Here is a 22993-nt window from a genome sequence, read left to right on the forward strand (position 1 = left end):
CAATAATATATCAATGTTAAATCCCGCGACACTGCACGGGTTTCAGACTCGCGCTCTTTAGATCGTGGTTTCAGGAAGGCATCCATCTCAGTCAAGTCGAGCAGCCACCTCTACTGTTTTTTAGTATACCAAAAAAAGTAAATTGGGTGGTTGTTACATTAAAAAAGTCTAACTTGTAATTTAAACACAATAATTTCATGTTTCTATATGAACGTAATTAAATCATGAAGAATCTGTACGAAATTCAACAACTTAATTTGTTCTTGTTGAGATGACCTGATACAATCTAGTAAGAGTGCTTAGTTGCTGAACTCATGGAATTCACAAGATCGCACAAGATTTCAAACTGCAGGAAAATCACTGGAGTTATAAGAGGCAGACAACTACACACACACACCACGTGCATGCTATTGCTATTTATTGTGGATTATTACAAAAACAAAAAAATTCTGCATCAAATACAGGAAATCATAGCTTTCCTACATTTGCTAGGTTGTTGGCATGGTGGTTAGTGCTGTTGCTTCACAGTAAGAAGGTCCTGTGTTCAAACCCACATTCTGGCTAGTTTGCAGGTTTCTCTCTGGGTATTCTGGTTTCCTCCCGCAGTTAAAAGTCATGCAGTTGTTAGAGTTAGGGTTAACTGGTGATTCTAAATTACCTGTGAATGTAAGTGTAAATGGTTGTTTGTTTCTATGTGATAGACTAGTCAGCTGTCCAGGGTGTACCCTGCCTTGTAACCTATCACTTCAGGGTTATTTCCCAACCCCCCTGCAACCAGGATAAAGATAGAAGGATGGTAGTTGTTGAAGACCTATTCAATTTTTATGGTAACCAGGATCTAGACCTTGTAAAAAGTAAAGTGTGCGTGTTAGTCCCCATAGGGAAATAGTTCCTCTGCATTTAACCCATTCACCCAGTGGGCAGCCACCAGTGCAGCGCCCGGGGAGCAGTGTGTAGGGATGGTACCTTGCTCAGTGGAGTCGAACCCCCGACCTTCCGATCATGGGGCCACCACTCTACCTACTGAGCTATCCCTGCCCGTTGTTGAACATTATGTAATATGAAGACAGCATGTAGTATTTAAGTGACCAATAGTATTGGGATAAAAGTTATTGAATAGTGTTGAAATAAAATGACAAAACTGTGAAGGATTAAAATATTCCAAGAGCTCAACTTACTTCATCTGAACATGTTTCAATCGCGTTTTATGAACACAAAATGCCGATGTTTATTGATTATGAAAAAGTTGATTTAACTCAGTTGTTTAAGTTTCTGCCAAAGCAAAACATTTGTGTGCAACCAATGTCCACTATTGAATCAAGTAAATCCAACATGGCCTTTTTTTTTCAGTGATAGAGCCCAGAGAGCTTTTATGAGAAAAAGCACTTTTGTGAGGTCCCCACTTAGAACATTTATAAACTTCTTTTTTGTCAATAAATAAGTGAATGAATAAATTAATGGATAAATGATCTTGTGAAGGCAGCCTGGCTCTTTCTGGAAACTTTCTAAAAAAAAAAAAACTAGACACCCCCCCCCCCCCCTTTTTTTTTTTTTCTCATGTTGTTTCGTTTATTTTGGAAGTAGCTAGCTGACCTTGGGAGATACCATTAGTTTTATCAGTGTAGGGGAGGAAAAGGCAGGTCAAATGCAAATAAAACTACTAGATTTTACCAGTTATGATTAAAAAAAAACTAAACAAAAGACTATATCTATGTTTTGTTAAAATATGAGTAAAGTTTGAGATGATACAGTTCTGGTCTTTTTAAATTCTTCTCTTGGATGTACCCGCAAATATACATGGGCCCCTGAGGACGTGACCAGAATGGCAATTGGCAATTGAACCCACAGTCTGTCGATGCTGTGATATTTTTTTTTTTAGAGAAAATGGACACTGAAAATCAGTTACAAATTACTGTGACTATTCAAATTTATCCTCTGAGAAAATATTTCTGATGGGAGTCTCTTCCATTTATTCCTAACATCCTCGCATTCCAAGCTTTCCAAGCTTTACATCTTAAAATCGTTCCTCTGAGTTATTAAATCGATGTACAAAGCCGATGAGCATATTTTTTTCTAGTGATAATGAACAACAAGCGCCATTTTCGGCTTAGCGTGAGATAGTGCATCATAAAAATAGCTCCTTTCTTTGCTTGAAGTTGTGTCGTGACGTTTTAGACACACACACAGACACTAATATGAAGTAGAACAAAGGGGCTAAGCAAACACGCTGGTCTCATCATCTGTCCTCTCTTCATCCACTTGTTCTCCTCTTATTTTCCTCTCTTTATCACCATGTCAGTTGTAAAATCTGTTGCTAAGCAGATATTAATCGTGTCTGCCACAAAAGCATTAATATGAATGAGGAGCAGAGGCTCATGCAGCACACAAGGGCTAAAGAACAGAGGCTCCTGACAAGGATGAATCTGCATCATTACACATCAAAAATGTCACACTGTTGGATTAAAAGCTTTTGTTTATCTTTTACCAAGAAGAGTGAACAACATGAAAATTAAAGTTTGAATTACTTTATTTGTCAGCTGCACGTGGCAAGAATAAAAGAACACCTGTGCTCTTGGACAGGCTTCTCAGTCATTTAGATAAGGAACAGATCAATAAAAAAGAAAACCAATATACACATCTTATGAAACAAGATGATAAAAATACAGAATAAATAAAAGCACAATGATTCAAAATACATATAAACAGATGGGTGACAATGATGTGATTAAGAGAAATCTCTGAAACATGCCATGTGTGTTTGTCTTGGATGAAGATGAATCCCATTATTTTCATTCTTGAGAAACAACTGAGTGCACTATGGACGGAGGCTGTGATGCTAGAAGAGACTATTTCCATCACAACAGAAATGTTTCATCAGGCCTGAGATGAACACTCATGACAGCTTAGCATAGATTTACAGTAACCACACACACACACACACACACACACACACACACACACACACAGCATAAATGATCCACCAGTGCACCTCAGGGGTGGAGGGTTCAGAGAATATTACAGCACTATATATAAAGTGTATCAGCTTTCGTAGCAATTAAGGTTTTTGTAAAGCCAACATACAGTTTTTCTTATTTTTATTTATTGAGTGTGATAATAATTGTCATTTACCAGAACTAGCATTAGTGGCAATTGTAGAAGCAGCAGGCTAGAAGTAAAAGGCATTAAAGGCAATGACGCAGAGCAAGGCTGTAGCCATGGAGTCAAGACTGGGGTGAAGCAAAGGCCTGGGTGGTTGGTTTATCATGACTTTCAAGGTGGACCATGTTTGCCACAAATTTTGTTTCCACTCCACGCAATTCTTAATCATTCTTCTTTCCATAGTTACACTTCCAGTGAAAAATTATTTACATAACCTTTTTCATGAATGCTCCGCCTGAAGTTAAGTCTAGTTGGTGTTGCAATGACAATCCCATCAATTATTGTGTGGAACTATAATATATCCTGAATGTACACAAAAGTTTTTAATGAAACTAATGAAACACAGACATTGCACTGACTAACACTCGATCATACTTGATCCAGAAAAGGTTTTAATGGAAATATGGTGACACTTTTTGAACAGTCCATTCAAAGAAATTCAGTCCTTTGGTTCACTGTATAACTACAGCCTTCAACAACAGCAATTTGTTATGGTAGTGATATCAACATATGTTAATATTGGGACCCTATGAAGTTATAGCTTTATATTGCATTCGGGAAGTTATAGGAGTGACAGTGCCCCCTACTGGCTAAAAACAGTAATAACAATAGGTTGTGTGTTTTACATGAATGTACAGTCTACATGTTGTAGCTGGTTATGCTTTAGAGTTAATTAAACTGGACAACCTCACGACTGATAATTACGAAAAGTAGTATTACACGAGTAATAACGAAACAATACTTATCGAAAACTAGTGAGGTCAGCGTATAAATAAGCAAAGGTTATTGCAGTGAGTAGTCTCATATAAATTAGCCTATAGACTGCTGCCTCGACTAAAACTAAATCGGTTACAACAATCCACGATGACGACTATTTATTCCGGGCTTTTAGTTAAAAAAAGAAGAAGAAAAAGAAAAAAATCAAATGACCATTAAATCCACGTTATCTACTTGGGTAAAAAAAAAAAAAAAAGAAGAAAGGGAAAAAAACGGATGTATGTCACGATTAAAGCCCACCCCGACTACATTTCCCATCAGTACTCGCTTAGAGAAAACAAGGAGAAACCAACAACAGGGATTCAGCCAATAACACTGCGGAATGTGACATACTCGTTTAGTGATTGGCTATGTTTGCCTGAATCTCCCACGATGCTTTGCTGCAATACCTTAGAATTCAAATCGAGCGGACCAATCAGAGAGCACCGTAACGACCGAGGCAGCATTTTAAACTTGTAGCAGAAACTGTTGTCAAAAGGCAGGACGGGTTAACGCTGCAGCCATCGACGGACAACTCTGGCGATTACTTTATTCAATATTTTCGTTTTTAAAAAATAATTATAGTCTAGTTGCACCGTGTTTTAATTGTCAATGAAATGTTTAAGTAACAACCGCGTCTAAAGCGTATTATAGCTAGTTTTGATTTAAATTCAGAAGTGCAGGGAGCACGCTAGCTTCCAAGGCCAAACTAACGTCGGTTAAGGTAGGGTTAACAATACTCTCTTCCTTGGGGTTTATCATTAATAACTCTATTGCAAAGGGGCTTTAAAACGTTTCTTTTTACTCCCGGCTAAGAGCACTTTAATCCAAAATGAGCGCTGGTGTTGCAAAGCCGGCGAACCCGATGCCGCACGTCGACCCAAAATCGGCCACTCTAAAAGAAATCCCAGATGTTCTGGTCGACCCACGCACCATGAGACGATACACTAGGGGGAGATTCCTCGGAAAAGGTGGTTTTGCAAAATGCTACGAAATCACAGACGTGGAGACAAAGCAGGTTTTCGCCGGAAAGATCGTGCCCAAATCGCTGATCCTGAAGCAGCACCAGAGGGAGAAGATGACTTCGGAAATCTCCATTCACCAAAGCCTCAACCACCCCAACGTCGTGGGCTTCCACGGGTTCTTCGAGGACGATGATTTTGTGTTTGTCGTCCTGGAAATCTGCAGGAGAAGGGTGAGTGCAGAGAAAGTGTCCTTTCTGTTAACTGCGGACGGCCAACGGTTACCCTGGCGGTCTCTTCCCGTCACAGTGCAGGAAGCTTGGCCTGTTTAAAACCACAGGAGCTCTGAACATAATTCAAATGAGCCACTATTCCTAAACTCAGTATTTTGATGGCATTAGTACTTTTTAAAATCCTTTCTTTCTACACTACATGGTAACCATCCGATATACTTGATATTTGTTGCTGCTTTACTGTCTCAGTGCCCCAGTTTAAAATCATTTTCTTCTCCAATTCAGTCCCTGCTGGAGCTGCACAAGCGTCGTAAGGCTGTCACAGAGCCCGAGGCCCGATACTACATGACTCAGCTGCTCAAGGGTATCCAGTACCTGCACAACAACAAAGTGATCCACAGAGACCTGAAACTGGGCAACATCTTCCTCAACGACGACATGGATGTCAAGATAGGTAATTTGCTCAACTCAGCATGATGGCAGGGACTCTAAATGTCAACTGGGTATATCAGCAACCTGCTGGTTTTAGAAGAAAAGGATGAGGCACACCCAGGTCCTTGCGTCAGTAATTTCTCATACTTCAAGAATGAACTTTTGCACACAAGTGTGCCTCTTTACAGTTATGTCCCCCTTTTTTTCTTTTAAAACAGGGGATTTTGGCCTTGCCACAAAGATTGAGTTTGATGGTGAGCGGAAGAAGACCTTGTGTGGAACACCTAACTACATAGCTCCTGAAGTGCTCTGCAAGAAAGGCCACAGCTACGAAGTGGATGTCTGGTCACTTGGGTGTATATTGTAAGTCTGAATACACAAGCACACCTGGAAACGGAGGTGTTACGGCCACTGAGTCATTCACACCTTGTAGTGTCCATTCTGATGCCAATGCCAAGCTTTGCACATCTGCTTGTTTAATATAGGTTTTTTGTCTTTTTACAAAATGCAGCCTTATGAGTCCTAATGGTTTTATATTTTCCCAAGACATACTTCTAATGATGTATTAGAAAGTTAAAAGTTGTTTAAAAAACAAAAATCTGCACAGTCACTTTTACCTCCTCCTTGTCTGAATTCTTAGGTACACTTTGTTGGTGGGCAAGCCTCCATTTGAGACCTCCTGTCTGAAGGAGACCTACAACCGCATCAAGAAAAACAACTACACAATCCCCTGGGTGAGGCGGTTTAACACGATGCTCTTTTTTTTATTTTTTATTTTTTTTAAAGGAAAAAAATTGTATACAAAGATGCTTTTTCGTTTAAGTCGTATCAACTTAAAGGCAATTGTCTTCGTGCAGCATATCAACCCAGCAGCGACCACCCTCATCAAAAGGATGCTGCATGCCGATCCCACCCAGAGACCCACCATTGCTGAGCTGCAAGCGGACGAGTTCTTCACGTCCGGCTACATCCCCTTGCGCCTGCCCACGACTTGTCTCACAGTGCCCCCGCGGTTCTCTATTGCCCCTTCCACAGCCACCGAGCTCAGCCAGAGACGCCCGTTGACAGCTATAAATAACAAAGGTAATCCTCCCAGCAGGAAGAGAGTTGAAAGAAGCCCCAACTCTTCAGATGCTTAAAGCAAGGCTGAAATATTGGAGATGAATTATTTTAGTTTTTGCAGGAATGTTAATGATACGGGTTTGTGTTTCCAGTAGGGACAGAGAAGGTGGAGATGAAGGACGAGCCTGCACCACGGTGAGATGTTTGTCCCACTGAATTTGAAATAATGGAAATATTTATAAAGTACAGGTTTGCTTTTTGTGACACATTTATGTATTTGGATGTTTTGACTGGTGTAATCTGTGTGTAGGGAGGTTGAACCGTCGGAGAACCACCTCAAAGACATGCTGCAGCAGCTCAACAGCATCATTGCTGCCAAGCCTTCTGAGAAGGCATTCGTCCGCCAAGGTGAGTGCTGTCTTTTTATGACTGTGCTGCATATTTCATTAAGCTGGATAATCTGCGTGTCAGTGCTTCATACAGAGATGTAAATTCTTTTAATAAACAGAGGAGGCAGAGGATCCTGCATGCATCCCCATCTTCTGGATCAGCAAATGGGTGGACTACTCTGATAAATATGGACTGGGTAAGTATTACACTTAGACTCCACATCCATCCATCTGCACTTGAACACCTAGTTCAGAACAAAACCCCAAAACAAAGGAAACACAACTGTGATATTGGCTCATTTATGAAGTTGTCTAATACTAATAGTGTAATATTGAACCCTAAAGAGAATTTATACTTTCACTGTGAAAATTGGTAGTCATTGGCCTCCATCGGTGGGCTGGGGCGAGCATATAGATATAGAGAGATATAGATTTCCTTTATTTTGGAGTCAAAAGTGATCAGATGGTATAAGACGGGTGGAGCTAGTGTGATGCCAAAGCTGCAGGTTTTCACATGGATTTATTTGACTGCCATGCGACTGGATTTCTTTTTGCAACCTTGGGCTTTCGCCCCCTGGTGGTCATTACATAGAAGACACGTTTAAGGGACTTGTGGTTAAACTTCACTTTTGAACCCCAGAATCTATGTCCCAGTTTTTATACTCTTTATGCATCGGTTAATATCTATTGCAAACAATTGCAGGAATTACGCTCACTGTAATTCGGAGCACAGATGACGTGTTTGCTAGTTCAAAAGAAACCACAGAGCAAGCGTTGTTGTAAGGAATTGGCCTTAGATTGACTGAGGTGTTGCTTAACTAACAAGTAGGGTGCCTCGTCTTACACTTTGGTCTAAATGCAGGTTATTTGGTTATTTTAAGTATTGAGCGTTGTGCTAAGTACATTTTGTGTTTATGAATATTTCAAACAAGAGTTTCTCATCTTCATTTCAGGATATCAGCTGTGTGACAACAGCGTTGGCGTTCTGTTTAACGACTACACCCGTCTGATCATGTACGCTGACGGAGACAGCCTGCAGTACATCGACAAGACTGCAACTGAATCCTACATGAGCGTGCGCTCTTTCCCTTCCACTCTCAACAAGAAGGTAAGAAGTTAGACCTTTTGTTTTGTGTATGAGACGAGGTTTTAAATGGTCTCCGCCCTCGTTTTCATACTCAACTCAGTGTTTCTCTCTTCTTTGTAGATAACATTGCTGAAATACTTCCGCAATTACATGAGCGAGCACCTGCTGAAGGCTGGCGCAAACATAGCACGTCGGGAAGGAGATGAGCTGGCACGACTGCCGTACCTTTCCCTCTGGTTCAGAACCAAAAGCGCCATTGTGCTGCACCTCACTAACGGCACGGTTCAGATCAATTTCTTCCAGGTAGGACGCCACACCACCTTCCTACGGTCCTTAACTGGTTTACCTGTCTTGTGATGGCATATACAGATCCTTTATTCATGCTTTTGTTACTTTGTCTCTGGCAGGACCACACCAAGCTGATCCTGTGTCCGCTGATGGCTGCAGTGACCTACATAGATGAGAAACGAGACTTCCGCACCTACAAGCTGTCTCTTCTGGAGGAGTTCGGTTGCAGTAAGGAGCTGGCGAGCCGCATTCGTTACGCCAAGCTCATGGTGGAGAAACTGTTGGACAGCAAGCCAACTCCCGCCGCACATTAGTCCCCAAGTGTCTTTAATCACCGGCTGCTTCTCCGTGAGTTCAGGACGGGCTCGAACTTTCAGTCTTCATCTGTTTTATGGGTCATGTTGTAATCCTTTTTTATTGCCAACACTTTCACACCTACTGTGACAATTCATCTTATATATGTTGTACATGGAAAATTCCCATCTTTCAGCCGCTGTTTTCTCTTTTAAAAAATTGTCTTCCTGTTTATAGAAACTCTCTTGTTCTTGTAACTTTCTCGATGAAGCTTGCGTTCCCGCTGACAGCACAGACTGTGTGTGTGTTCAGATGAGTCTAGACGGGAAAACGTGAATGTTCCCTTGGTTTACATTGAACTTAAAGTTGGAACGGTCCTCCGAGGTTTCCTCTGCATCTTTTGTTTGTACATAAAGTCCTGCTTTTCAAACTCGATGCTGAGTGGACAGACTGTGAGGTGGGAGGTTGAGACTCGGGCCGGCTGTGTGGGTGGACGAAAGCTTCTCTGGTCTGCTTCTCTAGTTTGTTTTTTCTGTGTCGTGTGTAGAGAAATGGACCATGTTAATACGTCTGCATCATGTACATTCTTTCTCTGTTAGTTTTACTTTTTATAATTCTATTTTTAGATGGCATTTTCAACAAGTTGTACAAACATGTACATACTGATGAATATGAAGACATGTTGTAAAGATGGATTAATTTTACCTGTGTTTAAATAAAGATTCTCTTGTACAAGGCACTTCATGTCTTCAGGGGGGGTAGTGTACAATCTGGATATTTGTCAGCAACAAAGATTAGTATTACAAGTCAGGGTGGTTAACTGGGGGAAAAACAAATAAATACCACACCAGCTGAGAACTGGCTGAACTTCTACTCATGGTATGACTGAAATCGTGGACGGATATCCTGTTTTCATGCACCCAGCACAGGATTCACCCCTTCTCAGGTCACATGTTGAGGTAAGCTACTTTCTCTTTTTCCCCCTTTATATAAATGCAGGTGTCCTCTGATATTACACACTTAAACACTCTTGAATTTCATTTTCTGACTTGGTGAGATGCTTTAAATCATTGATGTAGAACCCATTTTGATCTCATCTGCATCAGACCAGTGAAACTGTCCTTTCTGTCAATGTACTGAACTTTAACTACACATTAATCCTAGAGATGCCTTAATGCTGAAGTATTATTTTAACAGATTGTCTTTTTCTACATTATAATGAAGTGCTGCTGCAGTATTTGAAATAAATCTGTCAGGATGAGACTTAAACTGAAGTAAATGTGTAAAATTACAGAAATCTGGAACTTAATTACTGTGGTTTGGTATGAATGGCTATGGGGGAAATCTTGATCAGTAGAAAAAGCTAAAAAAAAATCTATGGAAGTGCAATTAAAAGTCCAAAATTTCTGTTGCCCTTCACATTGTCCAAAGCCATCCAGTGGATTGGAGTCTGTACTGGGCCCATTCTGGCCCCTGTTTGAGACCCCTGGTTTGAACCATAAAAAGGATCATGTGATCATCCACTTCACTTGTCTCTTTCAGGCCTTTGGTGTTGCTTAGCTGGCCAGTGCATCCTACCCCATGTGACTTCGATATCGCTTATTATTTAATTGTGCAATTATTACTGTCTGTGGAAATGGAGCATCTGAAAATATTGTCAGTAATTCCTAAACATCAGTAACTTCAGTCACATCTTGATTGCTTCAACATACCGTGGCGGTGTATGGAACAAAAGTACTGTATTAAATATATATATATATATATATATATATATATATATATATATATATATATATATATTCTCTTCTGCTTATCAGGGTCACAGGGCTACACATAGAGACAAACAACCATTCACACTCAGATTCACACCTATGGGTAATTTATGAGCAATTAATGGCCACGTGGTAGGGTCGAACTCATTAATAACTGAACCCCACTGTTGCCTGCTGGTCACCAACGACCTGACTGGGAACTCACCTATTTTTATGACTGTGGCTCGTAAAGATTTGCTTAAAGAAAAAAATGTGACCATGGTCCAGTAAACTATTAATGATGAAATGGAAAACAATCTACAGGGGAAATGAAAAACTGAATATTTCATTAGGGGAGAACTATTGAATAGTAACTACAGAGACAGTTAAATAATATTTATAAGGAGAAACATTGTGGTGGCATTATTACATAAAGGGAAATAAACAATCACCTCCCCCTTTGTTAGGTACATCTGTTTTACTTCTTGGTAATGCAAACATCTATTCAGCCAATCACCAGCAGCAAACCTCTTCATTTAGGCATAAACCTGAGCATCAGCATAGGGAAGAAAGGTAATTTAAGTGACTTTGAATGTTCCATGGTTGTTGGTGACAGACAGACGGCTCGGGGTATTTCAGAAACTGCTGATCTGCTGGGATTTTCCCACACAGTCATCGCTAAGGTGTTACAAACAAAAATATGCAGAAGAGCATCTCTGAAAGCACAACACATTGAATCTTGGACTGCAGCAGCAGAAGACTACACCACATGTGCCACTCCTGTCAGCTAAGAACCAATACATTTGGACAACAGATGGGAAAAATGTTTCATGGCTGATGAGTCTCGATTTCTGCTGCAACATTTAGAAGGCAAATTGTTGCTGTGCACGTTCATCCATCATGAGTACAGTGTACCCATCTTCTGATGGCTGCTTCCAGTGGGATAATGCACCATGTCACAAAGTTCAAATCTTCTCTGGCTGCTTTTTTGAAGATGACAATGAGTTTACTGCACTCATTTCCACAGTCACCAGATCTATAAATAGAGCACTTTTGGGATGTGGTGAAATTCACATCATGGACAAATCTACACTATCTGTGTGATGCTATCATGGCAACATGGGCCACGATTTCCAAGGAATGTTTCCTGCACCTTTTGTAATCTTTGCTACGATTAATTAAAGCAGCCCTGAAGGTGAAGGGGGAGGGGCTAAAGTGTCCGGAAAGTGTATATTTTGGGGTAAGAATTTGAAACAACCCCCCCCAAACCGGATGTATTGCATTATTTTTTAACTGTCCTGTAGCTGGTAAATAATATAATATGAAATTTAAATTATATAGCTTTTATACCTGGTAAGCTCACGGTTATTTTGGGCTTTTAATGATTTCTCTAACTTTCATTTCATAACATACATCTGTTATGACTTTTTAAAAAGTAAGAGTGCACAAGCTTGAGTTTATTTTGGATTTTTTCAAAATAAAGTCCAAAGAACTCACGGACAGCCCACGTGTTTTATGGTCAGACAAGATAAAGCTTGAACTATTTGGTCACAGTGACAAGAGTAGGAGTTTGGGGGAGTAAAACTACAGAACACTGTAGTCAGCTGTACCAACTGACAGGCGCAGTGGGGGTAGCATCATGCTCTGGGACTATTTTGCTGCCGGTGCTACTGGTGCATTGAAGAAAGTGGATGAAATTATGAGGATGGAAAAATGCCTTAAAATTCTTAAGTTTCACCTCAAACTCAAAAATATTCACTGTTTTAATAATTATTTAAAAGGACACATCAAAACTGGTTTTGGATTGGATAAAGCAGGCTAACACCAAACCTCTAAAATCTTGTTCCCAAACCCCCTTTTAAATATTTGTCGACAAACATTTAAAGCCGGGTTCATGCCCGATCAACTTGTTTAAATTCACCACCAATTCTGACAAGAATTACGATTAAATATCAGGACAGAATTATGACAAAAGCTTGCTGATGATTATCAAAAAGGATCTGGTCATCTTTCTAGGGGACGTTTAACACGAACAGCCGACGTTCACGTCCATGATGAGTGTAAGTAAACTTCTGGCCTTTAGTAATTTTATTACTACAGGATCCATTTCAGTAATATACTCGAGTAATCGTATTTCCAACGCTGCATACTTTTTAAAAACATGGTCTGTTGTTTTGAGCCACAGTTGTGGCTTAAAGTAGATAAAATGTACAGAAAATAAAGAATTCACAAATGTTTAATGTAAATCTTAAAACCAACTTTAGTAAGATTTCTTTTCTATATAACAAATACAACATACACATACATAAACAAGTCAAAAACAGCTGCAGTAATAAAACACACATTTCCAGTCTGACGTTACAGTGACCTAAAAGGAGCTCTAGGGTGTGACGTGTTAGAAAGCTTGTACAGCAGCGACTGGTTTATGGTACATGCTCAGTTTACAGTACATGAAAGCTCATGTTTTTGGATTTTTATGTTAAATTTACTCACGCTGAAGGTAAATTCCTGAAATGCAATACAGTTTACAGCAGTAACCAAATCAAATGAAGGGAACGTGTCCGTGCCCCACCATGACGCTGAAACCCCCCAATGTCTTTATGTCAACGCAGACTGAAACAAAGATGTTTATATTTGATTAAAAAGTCGTCTAAAAGTCCGTTTTTAGCAGCAGCGCGAGTTCTGACTGTAGCAGTATAAAGTCACGTCTCCGTTGTGATGTCCAGTCACCAGCGTGTTTAATCCCCCCCATCGAGCCAGCTGCCAGCCTTCACTCTCTGGAGCCCACACCATCCTCGAAGCCCCAGGGTGCCCGAGCTCCCACACACAGGCGCAGCCGTTCTGACTCAGGCCCACCACGCCGGAGCCACTGACGTCGGCTTCACACAGCCTGTAGAGCAAAGTGACAGATGTAAATATGCCAGTGTGTTTGAAAAGTGACGCAGAAACACAAACCTCGTCTTCCATTCCTCATCTCACCTGCCAGCCCAGGTTTCCGGTGGGTACAGCTGAGTAGCGGGGATGGATTTTCCACTTAGAGGGTTAATGGCGACCAAGGAGAAAAATGCAGTCTTAGGATCTTTTATTTTTCCTTCTTTTTCTTCGTCTTCTAAAGAGCTTAGAAACTGATGCTGCAGCAGGACAAACAACACTCCCTGTGCACAAACACGCAAAGGACTTATATCATGTAAAGAATGACAGCGTTACAGGGGCATGGTTTTTTTGTTTTTACTGCTTTTACTTACACAGGAGGAATATCCTCTGAGGCAGGCTGTGTGAGAAAAACCCTCTCCAAAGAGGACTCTGCACAGCAGCTGTCCAGTCTTTAGATTCCTACAACAAACAGAAACAATTTAACTGTAAGCGGGAGCAGCTTCGAGGTAAAGATGAAGCTGCTGCTGAAATCACATTTCTTTCTATCAAAAACAAAACGACAGGAGGATTACGTTTTGTTTTGTGTTATTTAAGCTGTTTTTTCTGTCTGTAGGGGGCAGCAGAAACAAACAGATGAGTCTTTAAACTTCCTCTTGTCCCATCTGTTGTCAGTTGACACACTGACTGGTCAGGTGGTCCCGATGGAGCACAAGCCTACTGATGTCATTAGCTCTGTTTGAATAACTGATTCTAACAACATCAGAAACGAATGAAGAGCCAAAGAGAAACCCGAAACAGAATTCAGCAGTCTTGATCTTTAAATTAGACTTTTTATCATCACATTTATGTTTACCAGACAAAAAGGTGTCCGCCCTCATCTGTACCAATGAGAGCATCAGGAAGTCCGTCAACTGGTGCAAGCGCTCCCACGCAAACACCTGGAGATACCAGAGTCTGAGAGCTTGGTGAGCTGAGAGAAAAAGAAAAAGAAAAAAAGAGAAGTGAGACACGAATCGTGACAACTCTATGTAAGCTTCGGACCCCAAATGCAGATGTAGTCTGTGACATCGACACAATGAAAGGCGACAGCGGAGAGGAAAACTGTGATGTGTTACCTGTAGTCTGACAGCATAAACACCTGCAGAGTGGAACCTGTGGCTGAGTGGGAGGTGGTCACCACTCTGGACCGGGACACACCAATCACTGCCTGAAGAATCCCCTCACAGAGCAATATTTGCATGAGGCTGGAGCATGACAGCACTCTGTGCACACAGACAACATACAAATATTTTACAAACTATACTGAACTTAATGAAAACTGCTCATTTGCACAGGCGAAGCAAAAACACACCCCGTGATTCAGCAGCTTGTAGAACCGCCTTTAGCAGGAATAACTTGAAATAATGGTTTCCTGTATGATTTTGTCAGTCTCTCACATCGTTGTGGAGGGATTTTGGTCCACTCTTTTTTACAGTGTTGCTTCAGTTCATTTAGGTCTGCAAGCACAGCTCTCTTAAGGTCCTGCCCCAGCATTTGGTTGAAGCTGAGGTCTGGACTTTGACGGCATCGTTGCACCTGAATCCTTTTCTTTTTCAGATATTGTGTTATAGATTTGCTGCTAGACTTGGAATCATTGTCCTGCTGTTAAAACCAATTTGGGACACGCTTTAGGTGTCAGACAGATTCCCTCACATTTGATTCTTAAATACTTTAATCAACTCAACGACTGCAAGGTACACTGGTCCTGTGACTGCAAAGCAAGTCAGAATCATCACCCGTGCTTTACAGCTGGTATGAGCTGTTTGTGCTGATGTGCTGTGTTTGGTTTTCTCCAAATATGTTGCTGTATTGTTGCCAAACATCTCCACTTTTGTTGAGAGCCTTTCTATTGGCAAACCTTCCAAACAAACCACTCATTTTCTGTATTTTTCTAATTGTAACGTCATGAACTGCAACATTTTAATCGAGGCCTGTAGAATTTGATTTGTCGATGATCAGTTAATCAAGTGCAGTTAATCAGTAGCACCTGGCTGGTCCTTACCCTCTTAATACCTATGGAAGCAGGAGGGGTGTACTTAGTTTTTACATGACAGTACATGGTAGAGATAATCATTTACGGTTTAGTATTCACCTCACTTCTCTGATTTCCAGCTGACCCAGAGTCACACAGATCAGCCCAGCAGCATCCGGGACATGAAACACACTGATCACTGGCTGCAAATAAACACCAATTACTGCCATGTGATTTTATGCATCTCCCAAACATTCAAACTGCAGTTTACTAATCACATTTATGTATAATTTATATTGTTTGTGCAATAACACTGAGCTACAACAAAGATGAAACTTATTCTAATACGTGGATTCTTTACGCTCATCTTTAACTATGTATTTATATTGTATAGCTAGGGCTCCTGGCAGATTACTGAAACCAGGTGTTAATCAGTGGAACAGTAAAAAAGAAAAAGTAGTTCTAGCTAATGTTCAAACCTCCACAGAGTCATTCTGATATGCAGGCCCATAAGAAACTCACCTCACTAAAGGTCCAGGTGTGTATTAATTTCCATTCGGATGCTGAAGCTTGACTCCAAAGGCACACTGCCCACTTTCCTGCTGCTGCTACACACAAAGTGTCTGAGGATCCAGGAAAACAGCAAGCATCTACCAGAATGCCTCCTGCTGCAGCCTGAACACACACAAAAAACTGTAACTCACTCAAGAACAATGTCACGGATGCTTTAGATGCACACACCCTTAAATTATATTTAAGCTAAATAATAATCTTTAACTATACAGCAACAGATAAAACAGTTTTTTTACCCTCAATGTGTGCATGTGTCTAATTACAAGTTCTTCTTTCGTTTCCTCTGTTCTCAGGTCCAACTGCCCAGCTGAGTCCTCCAGCTGATGGCCGGAGGGACTCGGGGGAGAAGTGAGTTCAACTGTGTGATGCTGATTGGCCCTAACTGGTGGCTTAGATAAATGGTGGATCTCTCCAGATGGAGAGAGAGCAGAGGGGCTAGGAGGGAGGTAAGTGATGGAGGGACAGGGAGACAGGGGTGGAGGAGAGAGAACCTGTCTGGAAGGGCTGTATGGTGGAGGCAGGTTGAGACAAGGGGCAGAGGGGGAGGAGGTCAGAGGGAGGCTGCAGGTGACAGGGTGGGGGGTGAGACCTAGGGAGGGTAGTTTTGGGCTGGTACTTAGGGTGGATGAAGGCAGGTGTGGGGTTATAAAGAGGGAGGGTGCTGAAGCCAGAGGGGAACTCAACATGAGCTGAGAGACGACACCGTGTGAAGATTTGGTCTGATTTTCAGGAAGTCTGTTTGGAGTCTTCAGAGGTTCTCCTGGAGGGTTTGTTTCATTACATGCTTGTTTATCAGCGCAGCTGCTGGAGGAGAGTTCCTCTACAGGTGACTCAAAGGAAACCAGCTCAGTGGTAACTTTATCTTCTTCACTGTGATTTATACACCTCAGATCCTCTGAAGCATGGACCACACCACAATATGTGTGTTTTTCAGGTAATTTAAGTTTTTCTGGGTGATTGATGACATCATCATTCTCTGTGCAGACTGGTCTGTCTGCAGAGTTCATGAGAGTCTGAAGTTCAATATGAGAGTTCACAATCACAGTTTCCTTACAGACATTAGCACACTTTTGCCCCACTGGCTCTGTTGGGCTAGAGTGAGTCTCTGCCAAGCTCTGCTGCTCTTCAGTGAAGGAGTGCTTCATCACTTTATCTGTAAGCCTGTGTTCTTCTGATACACTCTGGATGTGTATGGACTGGGTAGCAGCCAGCTGTTCTGCATTATGACCTGGTGAACTTGCAATTGTGGGTGTGAGGCTTAGCGGGAGAGGAAGAGGCGTCGCTGCATCAGCGCCGGTGCATCGAAAGTCAAAGCGGCGCCAGCTGCTGCGTGTGTTGTAAGATGGGGATGAGAAAGGTTCAACTGCAGATTCTCCAGTGACTTGGCGAAGCTTGAGGAGCTTCAGGGAGGCAAACTGGTCATCTGGGAGATGAAAATCTTGGTGGGTGTCCAAGTTCATCAGCGGGCCAGACAACAGAGAGGGAAGACGAAGCAGAGACGTTTGAGCCGGTGACAAGGAGGGCAAGAGGAGAGATCGCCAGCTCGATGTACCTGAAGAACACAAAGTGGAAAATAAAAGCTTCAGTCAAAAACATGCTCGTCACTGTATATAGAACTTGTTATGTATATACTGGGTGATGACCTGACTGAAGGAACAACTCGTCAGTCATCATGTCAGTAGGTCTGTTCAGGGAACTTTAAAACAGTTAAACTGACACCAGACACCAAGCCAGACTTTCAGTGCACATCTACATTCATCTCCTCACAAAATAGCCTCTGTGTCATCTTAGATGCACTTCTTGTATCAAAAGAAGAAGTGCAGTTCTCTGCATTGGCTGTGGTTTCCTTCACACAACAAAAGTTTCCAGTTTCCATTCTTATAATTAACCTAATGCCGTCATTTCTTTGGCATTTCTACCCCTTTAATCACCACCATATGGCAACTGTGCACTGAGGGTTAGGATTCACGCTGAAGACAGAAGGTTCTTTTTGAAGGGTTATTATGGAAAAAATTAAAAGAGTGCATGCAAAGTGTGACACACTGAATTAAAAATTGCGGCTGTATATTGCAGCAAACTGTGCATTCAAGTGGGTCTCAGCAACATGTTTGGGAATTTCTGCTGATCTCTTATTTCCCAAGGGACTGCACAGCAGATGGATGCACGCTTGATTTGGCCCAGATTTTAAACCATCTCCTCCCAGTCTTAAACCAAGAATGTTTTGCATGTAAGGCAAATGTGCTAACCACTACACTGCAGAGGCACTCATTGCTTTATACCACTACATAACTGCATCGAAACATTGTGCTGTATCAAAATGTGCAACGCAAATAATGTTTTTAACGCTGTCTCTTTGGCCACAACAGTCAAATTAATCCAAAAGTCTTTGAGATGAGTCTCTCCAATTTCTGTGATGTTTTTATAATCTGAACGCGTGGAATATGTGTCAGATAAAGCACATAGACATGAACATAACCTTAAGGAGGAAGGTTGTTTTAGAAATGGGTGTAAATAGATCTTGCGCTCACCCTTTCGTCACAATTCACTTTATAGAGTGAACATAGGTCTCAGGGTATTTTTATAATGATGCACAGACACATAGACAAAGACTGATACCAGAGCCCAACAAATATATGACCAATAATGATAGACAATTGTCATTTAAACATGCAATATATGAGCCAATATTTCTTTCTTTCAGACACATGAAAAACAGATTATTCTAACGTTTGTTGTATGTGGTTATTTACGAGTCCTTACTGAGGTAATGTAATAATGCTGTTAAAAAGTTCACTTGTTTCACTGGGACAACAAATCAGAGATTATTCATTTACTGCCGACTCTGCTCAGATTAGCTGGTTGTTGGGACCTTGGAGAGTGCCCTCCTAACAAGTTATTTCATGTCTTTCTTAAAATTTGAATTTATCAGCCATTATAAATGCAGATACAGATCTATCAACAAATATCTGATATTACCCGAAATATACGCTGGGCTCTATTTGATTCATACTCATACAAGTCTTACTTTGGTTCATGTGTGGGGATCTGTAAGCCTTGTTGTTCCTCTTCATAAAGATTTCATAGACCTCCTCTGGATGTCCAGAGGCAGAGCTGGAAGAAGCTCTATTATCTCCAGAAGTAAGCGGAGGATCAGTGATGTGTGTGGGCACGTGCTGTGGTTCATTTGTTGCTAGGTCGGTTTCTCCTGGGATTGGGCATGGCTCTGGTCCATCAGCTTCTTGGAGAGACTGACAGGAAGAGACTGGAATGTCTGTAGGTTGGGGATCATCTGAGGTTTGCTCACCTGGTGACTGATGTGTGTTCAAACTAGAGGCTCGTCCGGTCTGAGATCTCCCTCTCCCCGTGCCTCTCTTCCTCTTCCGGCCTCGTGCTGGACGAGCAGACGTGGGAGAAAAACTAGAGTCCATCTGACAAGCTGAAATCTTACCAGAGTTCTGGCTGTGTTCAGCAGATGCACACACAGATGCAACAGCCTGTGATGGTTTGTTAGGGTCCCCAGATGCAGTTGTTAGAGAGAAGAAATCTGTCTGAGTGTGCGGCTGTGAAAGGTCGCTGCTCTGTGTGCTCCTGTTCTGTCCTTTGGCACGACCTCGACTCCTGCGATGTCGTCCCCTGCTCAGCTGGGACTCTATTACAGCCTGCATGTCAGGCTGGCTCTGTGAAAATGTCATCCGTCTTGTGGTTCGAACGTAGTATTCCACTGGGAAAAGTAGTCCCTCCACTAATGTACAGGAGTCCATAAGGCTCCCACTTTTTCCACCTCCAGTCAACTCATTCTTTTCCTCTTTTACTTCCACACTATAATCATGCCTTTTTTTACTTTCTGTTTTGTCCCCTACATTTTGTTCAGTGTCTTTACTAATGTTCTCTTCATTCCGTCCTCTACTATTTCCACCATCCTCTCCTCTCGCCCCTTCTTTTCTCGGTTTGTTTTGTGTGTCATCCTGCCCCTTGTTTTCAGTTTGTGTTGTGAGCAACAATGACTCAGGTTCTTTCTCCCCTTCACCTTTTTCCTCAGCATCTTTTTCCTTTTGTTCTTGGGATCTAGGGATGTCTTTTCCCTGAATATCCCCTGGTTCAGTATATCCATGTGTGCTCCAGTGTGTAAGCAGCAGAGAGGGAGACTCAGAATCTGTACCAGAAAAAAGCTCTTCACTTTCATTTATAGCATCTGCTTCATCTGATGTGAGTTTCTCCTCCTCTCCTGCTCTTTTGGCACTTTCCATCCCCTCACCCTGCTCCTGTCCCTTTTCATTGTTCTCTGTGCTCCTACTTTCCCAGCGTAGGCGGCTGCGTCGTGACCTGAGGCGCAGGGAAGAACCTGTTCTATAACCTGTAGGTTCAGCATGGCTGAGATCTGGCGTTTGCGGGCAAGCATCAGATGGAAGTGAGAACTTGATCACCTGGTTTCTCCTTGAGTTGTCAGATTCAGCTGGACCTGGCAAAAAATCAGATGATTTGTGAATTTCACTTTCTGCTTTTATTACAGGCCAAACACGCTGTGCCTCTGACAGTAATAACAGTGTAGTCTCATCCATATGACAAAGCAAATGTCCCATGATCAAGTGTTACCTTCAGTGTGTCTCTGGCTCTGAGTTAAGCCCTGAGCTGTGTCACCGCTGCGGTTCAGTATCAATGAAGAAGGACTGAGACGGAGATTTGATGCAGCCTCCGTGTCTCTTTGCTCCAGGTGGTTTTGTTCAGCGATCCTGCTCCTCACATGTTTCTGTACTGCCTCCAAGCGCTCGGCACGCTGTTTGCAGATGTATGCATATATATATATATGAGACAAAAATGCTCTTTACATTTTTCTTTTTATAGCACAATGAAAGACACTCACCTGCAGTCTCTGGGCTGTCCTGAGATATTCCCTTTGTAATTCAGCCAACTTCCTACGAAGCTGAGAAAAGACAACATTAATCTCAGAGGTCATGGCAGCATTTTATGTGGCTCAGGTGTGAGGACAAATGCAGGTTACCTTCTCCTTATCATCAGAATGCAGCGTAGATCTCAGCTGCTCCTCACAGTGCAGAATATCTCCCACAGTGGTCTCCATGCTGCTCTCTGGTCACAGCAACACACGACTAAGACTTAAATGTAGCCATGACACGGCTTCTATGGCGCTAGCACAGCTGGCAGACGTAACCTTTGCCATATAGATTTCCCTAAAACTTTAGCTCACTTGACAATAACGTGATTTTTCTTTAACTGAAAAACCCACACGAAACATAAACGTTAGCAGCCAACAGCCGAAGCTTACACCGCTATTGATAAACACCGATACTTTATTAAATGTGCAACTTGCCTTTTACTGTAGTTCATGCTATTTCATAAGGTGAGCTCTTCAGTGACTACACCGGGCTACAAGTTTGTTTCGACGGTCGATTTGGCAGCTATCGATTTAGTTCTAATTTCCCGCGACTCACATCGCCAGGCACGAGCAGTCGAGCGCCGATGAGTCGATCAGCGGTAGGTAAATGAACCCAAGCTTTGCTGCCGCCCCCTCGTGTCTGGCTGCAGTGTAGGTCATAAACTAAGGAGCTTCTTCAATTCTAACACCCGATGGTGGAGAGTCCCAGGTCATAAACCCCGCCGCCTGTTATCCCCAAAGATTCCTTTTAAAATTATTATTAGTCCTCATCACGCTGATTTGTCTTTAAGGGATAATCATTCTCATAAGTTTTATTTTTACTATTAAAATTGGGGTGCAGCATTTTGATGACAGCTTTGATTGTCAGCTGCAGAAATAAAGTTCTTTGACGGCATTAAATAAAACCTGGCGTAAAGTCAAAGTTCTGTATTTAAATGCTGATCTGAAAACTTTAATCAGGAATTCTTTTACAGTGCATTTTGCCATACAGAATAATATTTTAAAGATATCATTTCTACAGGACTGAATAGTCCTGTACATACATCCTGTACATACCATCAGTATGTAAAAGTCCAGAGTCTCTGTGCATTATCTGAGGATCATGTGAAATAGCTACTTGTAACATTACACAAAGCAAAGGTCGCTGTTACAGTGTTCAAAAAGTGCTGTTTTTGTTCAACATCAGTGGGGGATCTATGGTGGACGCCTGAAGACGATTTCCCTCTGAGGAGGCTGCTGGTGAAGATGTTTCTGACATGATTTCTACCTCACTTGGTCAACAGAACATCTGGCACAGGATAGCGGTGAAGAAAGAGAGGGAGAAAGCGGCTCTAAACCTCTGGACCCAGGAATCCAGGCCCAGCTTGGTCCTGATGATCTCCCTCATCCATTACCCCCCTCCAGGGTAATTATAGCTATTGATAACAAAGCAGATTCTGGGTCCTGCTGTAAAATGAAAATAATAAATTGTGCTTCTATGAAACCTTTGCTGTTGTGTTTATAAGTCGAACATTTTATTTAAAGTTTTCAGGCTCCAGAGCTCTCAATCTGCAATGGATATAAAACTTTAAATCTTCAGTTTGATATCATTGTCAGTCTTATGCTAAAATCTCAAAAGACAACATTACATTTCCAGATTTAATTTTGATATTATCAGCAACTCTGGGCCTCTGTGGAGACTCAAAAATATTGTCAAACATATTGACAATGAGAGCAACACAAGTGTGTAGCATCACTAACTAGCTCACAACAAGCCTACCACAGCGCCCGTGCTAACTGTTAAACTTACAAAATCATGTTTAGCTTATATCAGTAAAAATAAAATGCATCAAATTGCTGCCAAACTAATTTTTTTCAGCCTGCTGAAATTCTTTGAACGTCTTAAATTATTAGCAGTAAAAAAAATTACCCAACTAGCAAGCTGCCTACAAAAAAATCCAAACGAGGCCAAAGTATTTTAACTGGGCTAAAAATGCAAATAATGTAACAAAAACTTTGAATGACTTAAATAACTTAATAAATTAATAATTAATCAATATTTTATTTATTTATTAATTAAAAATCCTTAATGATAATAGGTGACACGAGGTGATTTTATTGCATAATCTTATTAAAATAGATTACTATTACAGTTTTATTAGTGGAAAGATAGACGGGTTTTGTACAGAGCCGTGTTTTCTGAAGACTGCGAGAAGCAGCTAGCACAGTTTTGAAAGACATAATTTGCCATG

At 41.5% G+C, this 22993-nt stretch overlaps 2 protein-coding genes across 3 annotated transcripts; one reads left to right on the forward strand and one right to left on the reverse strand.

Moving 5' to 3' along the window:
* Positions 1-4317: 4317 nt before the first annotated feature.
* plk1 (polo-like kinase 1 (Drosophila)) lies at positions 4318-9401 on the forward strand. The gene is made up of 12 exons (XM_086295109.1): positions 4318-4639; positions 4732-5110; positions 5396-5564; positions 5761-5905; positions 6183-6276; positions 6400-6625; positions 6757-6799; positions 6915-7012; positions 7113-7190; positions 7947-8101; positions 8201-8383; positions 8488-9401. The coding sequence occupies exons 2-12, from the start codon at positions 4748-4750 to the stop codon at positions 8680-8682; spliced, it is 1749 nt and encodes a 582-aa protein (XP_086151235.1). The 5' UTR covers positions 4318-4639; positions 4732-4747; the 3' UTR covers positions 8683-9401.
* A 3239-nt stretch (positions 9402-12640) lies between these two features.
* palb2 (partner and localizer of BRCA2) lies at positions 12641-22839 on the reverse strand. Of its 2 annotated transcripts, none has more exons than XM_086295108.1 (12): positions 20871-22839; positions 20733-20792; positions 20465-20645; positions 18897-20330; positions 16108-17423; positions 15821-15973; positions 15419-15438; positions 14403-14549; positions 14141-14257; positions 13659-13746; positions 13393-13568; positions 12641-13303 (listed from the first exon to the last, which is right to left on the reverse strand). In XM_086295108.1, the coding sequence occupies exons 1-12, from the start codon at positions 20946-20948 to the stop codon at positions 13078-13080; spliced, it is 3996 nt and encodes a 1331-aa protein (XP_086151234.1). In that variant the 5' UTR covers positions 20949-22839; the 3' UTR covers positions 12641-13077. The 2 variants fall into 2 exon arrangements, with proteins under 2 accessions (XP_086151234.1, XP_086151233.1); XM_086295107.1 differs by having other exon boundaries at positions 15419-15501.
* Between the last annotated feature and the right edge of the window lie 154 nt (positions 22840-22993).

Source organism: Aulonocara sp. 'chitande type north' Nkhata Bay, linkage group LG6 (genome assembly GCF_057382095.1).
Source record: "Aulonocara sp. 'chitande type north' Nkhata Bay isolate Kocher_YH1m ecotype deep benthic linkage group LG6, A_spYH_male_GT1.1, whole genome shotgun sequence".
NCBI lineage: Eukaryota > Metazoa > Chordata > Actinopteri > Cichliformes > Cichlidae > Aulonocara > Aulonocara sp. 'chitande type north' Nkhata Bay.

Excerpts from the sequence above, each read along its gene's own strand:
- plk1 (XM_086295109.1), top strand. The coding sequence starts at position 4,748 with ATGAGCGCTGGTGTTGCAAAGCCGGCGAACCCGATGCCGCACGTCGAC. Across the intron at positions 6,626-6,756 it reads GACAGCTATAAATAACAAAG|TAGGGACAGAGAAGGTGGAG; the intron begins GTAATCCTCCCA and ends TTGTGTTTCCAG. Across the intron at positions 8,102-8,200 it reads CTTCCACTCTCAACAAGAAG|ATAACATTGCTGAAATACTT; the intron begins GTAAGAAGTTAG and ends TCTTCTTTGTAG.
- palb2 (XM_086295107.1), bottom strand. The coding sequence starts at position 20,948 with ATGGAGACCACTGTGGGAGATATTCTGCACTGTGAGGAGCAGCTGAGA. Across the intron at positions 14,258-14,402 it reads TTTATGCTGTCAGACTACAG|CTCACCAAGCTCTCAGACTC; the intron begins GTAACACATCAC and ends TTTTTCTCTCAG. Across the intron at positions 13,304-13,392 it reads CCGGAAACCTGGGCTGGCAG|GCTGTGTGAAGCCGACGTCA; the intron begins GTGAGATGAGGA and ends TTTGCTCTACAG.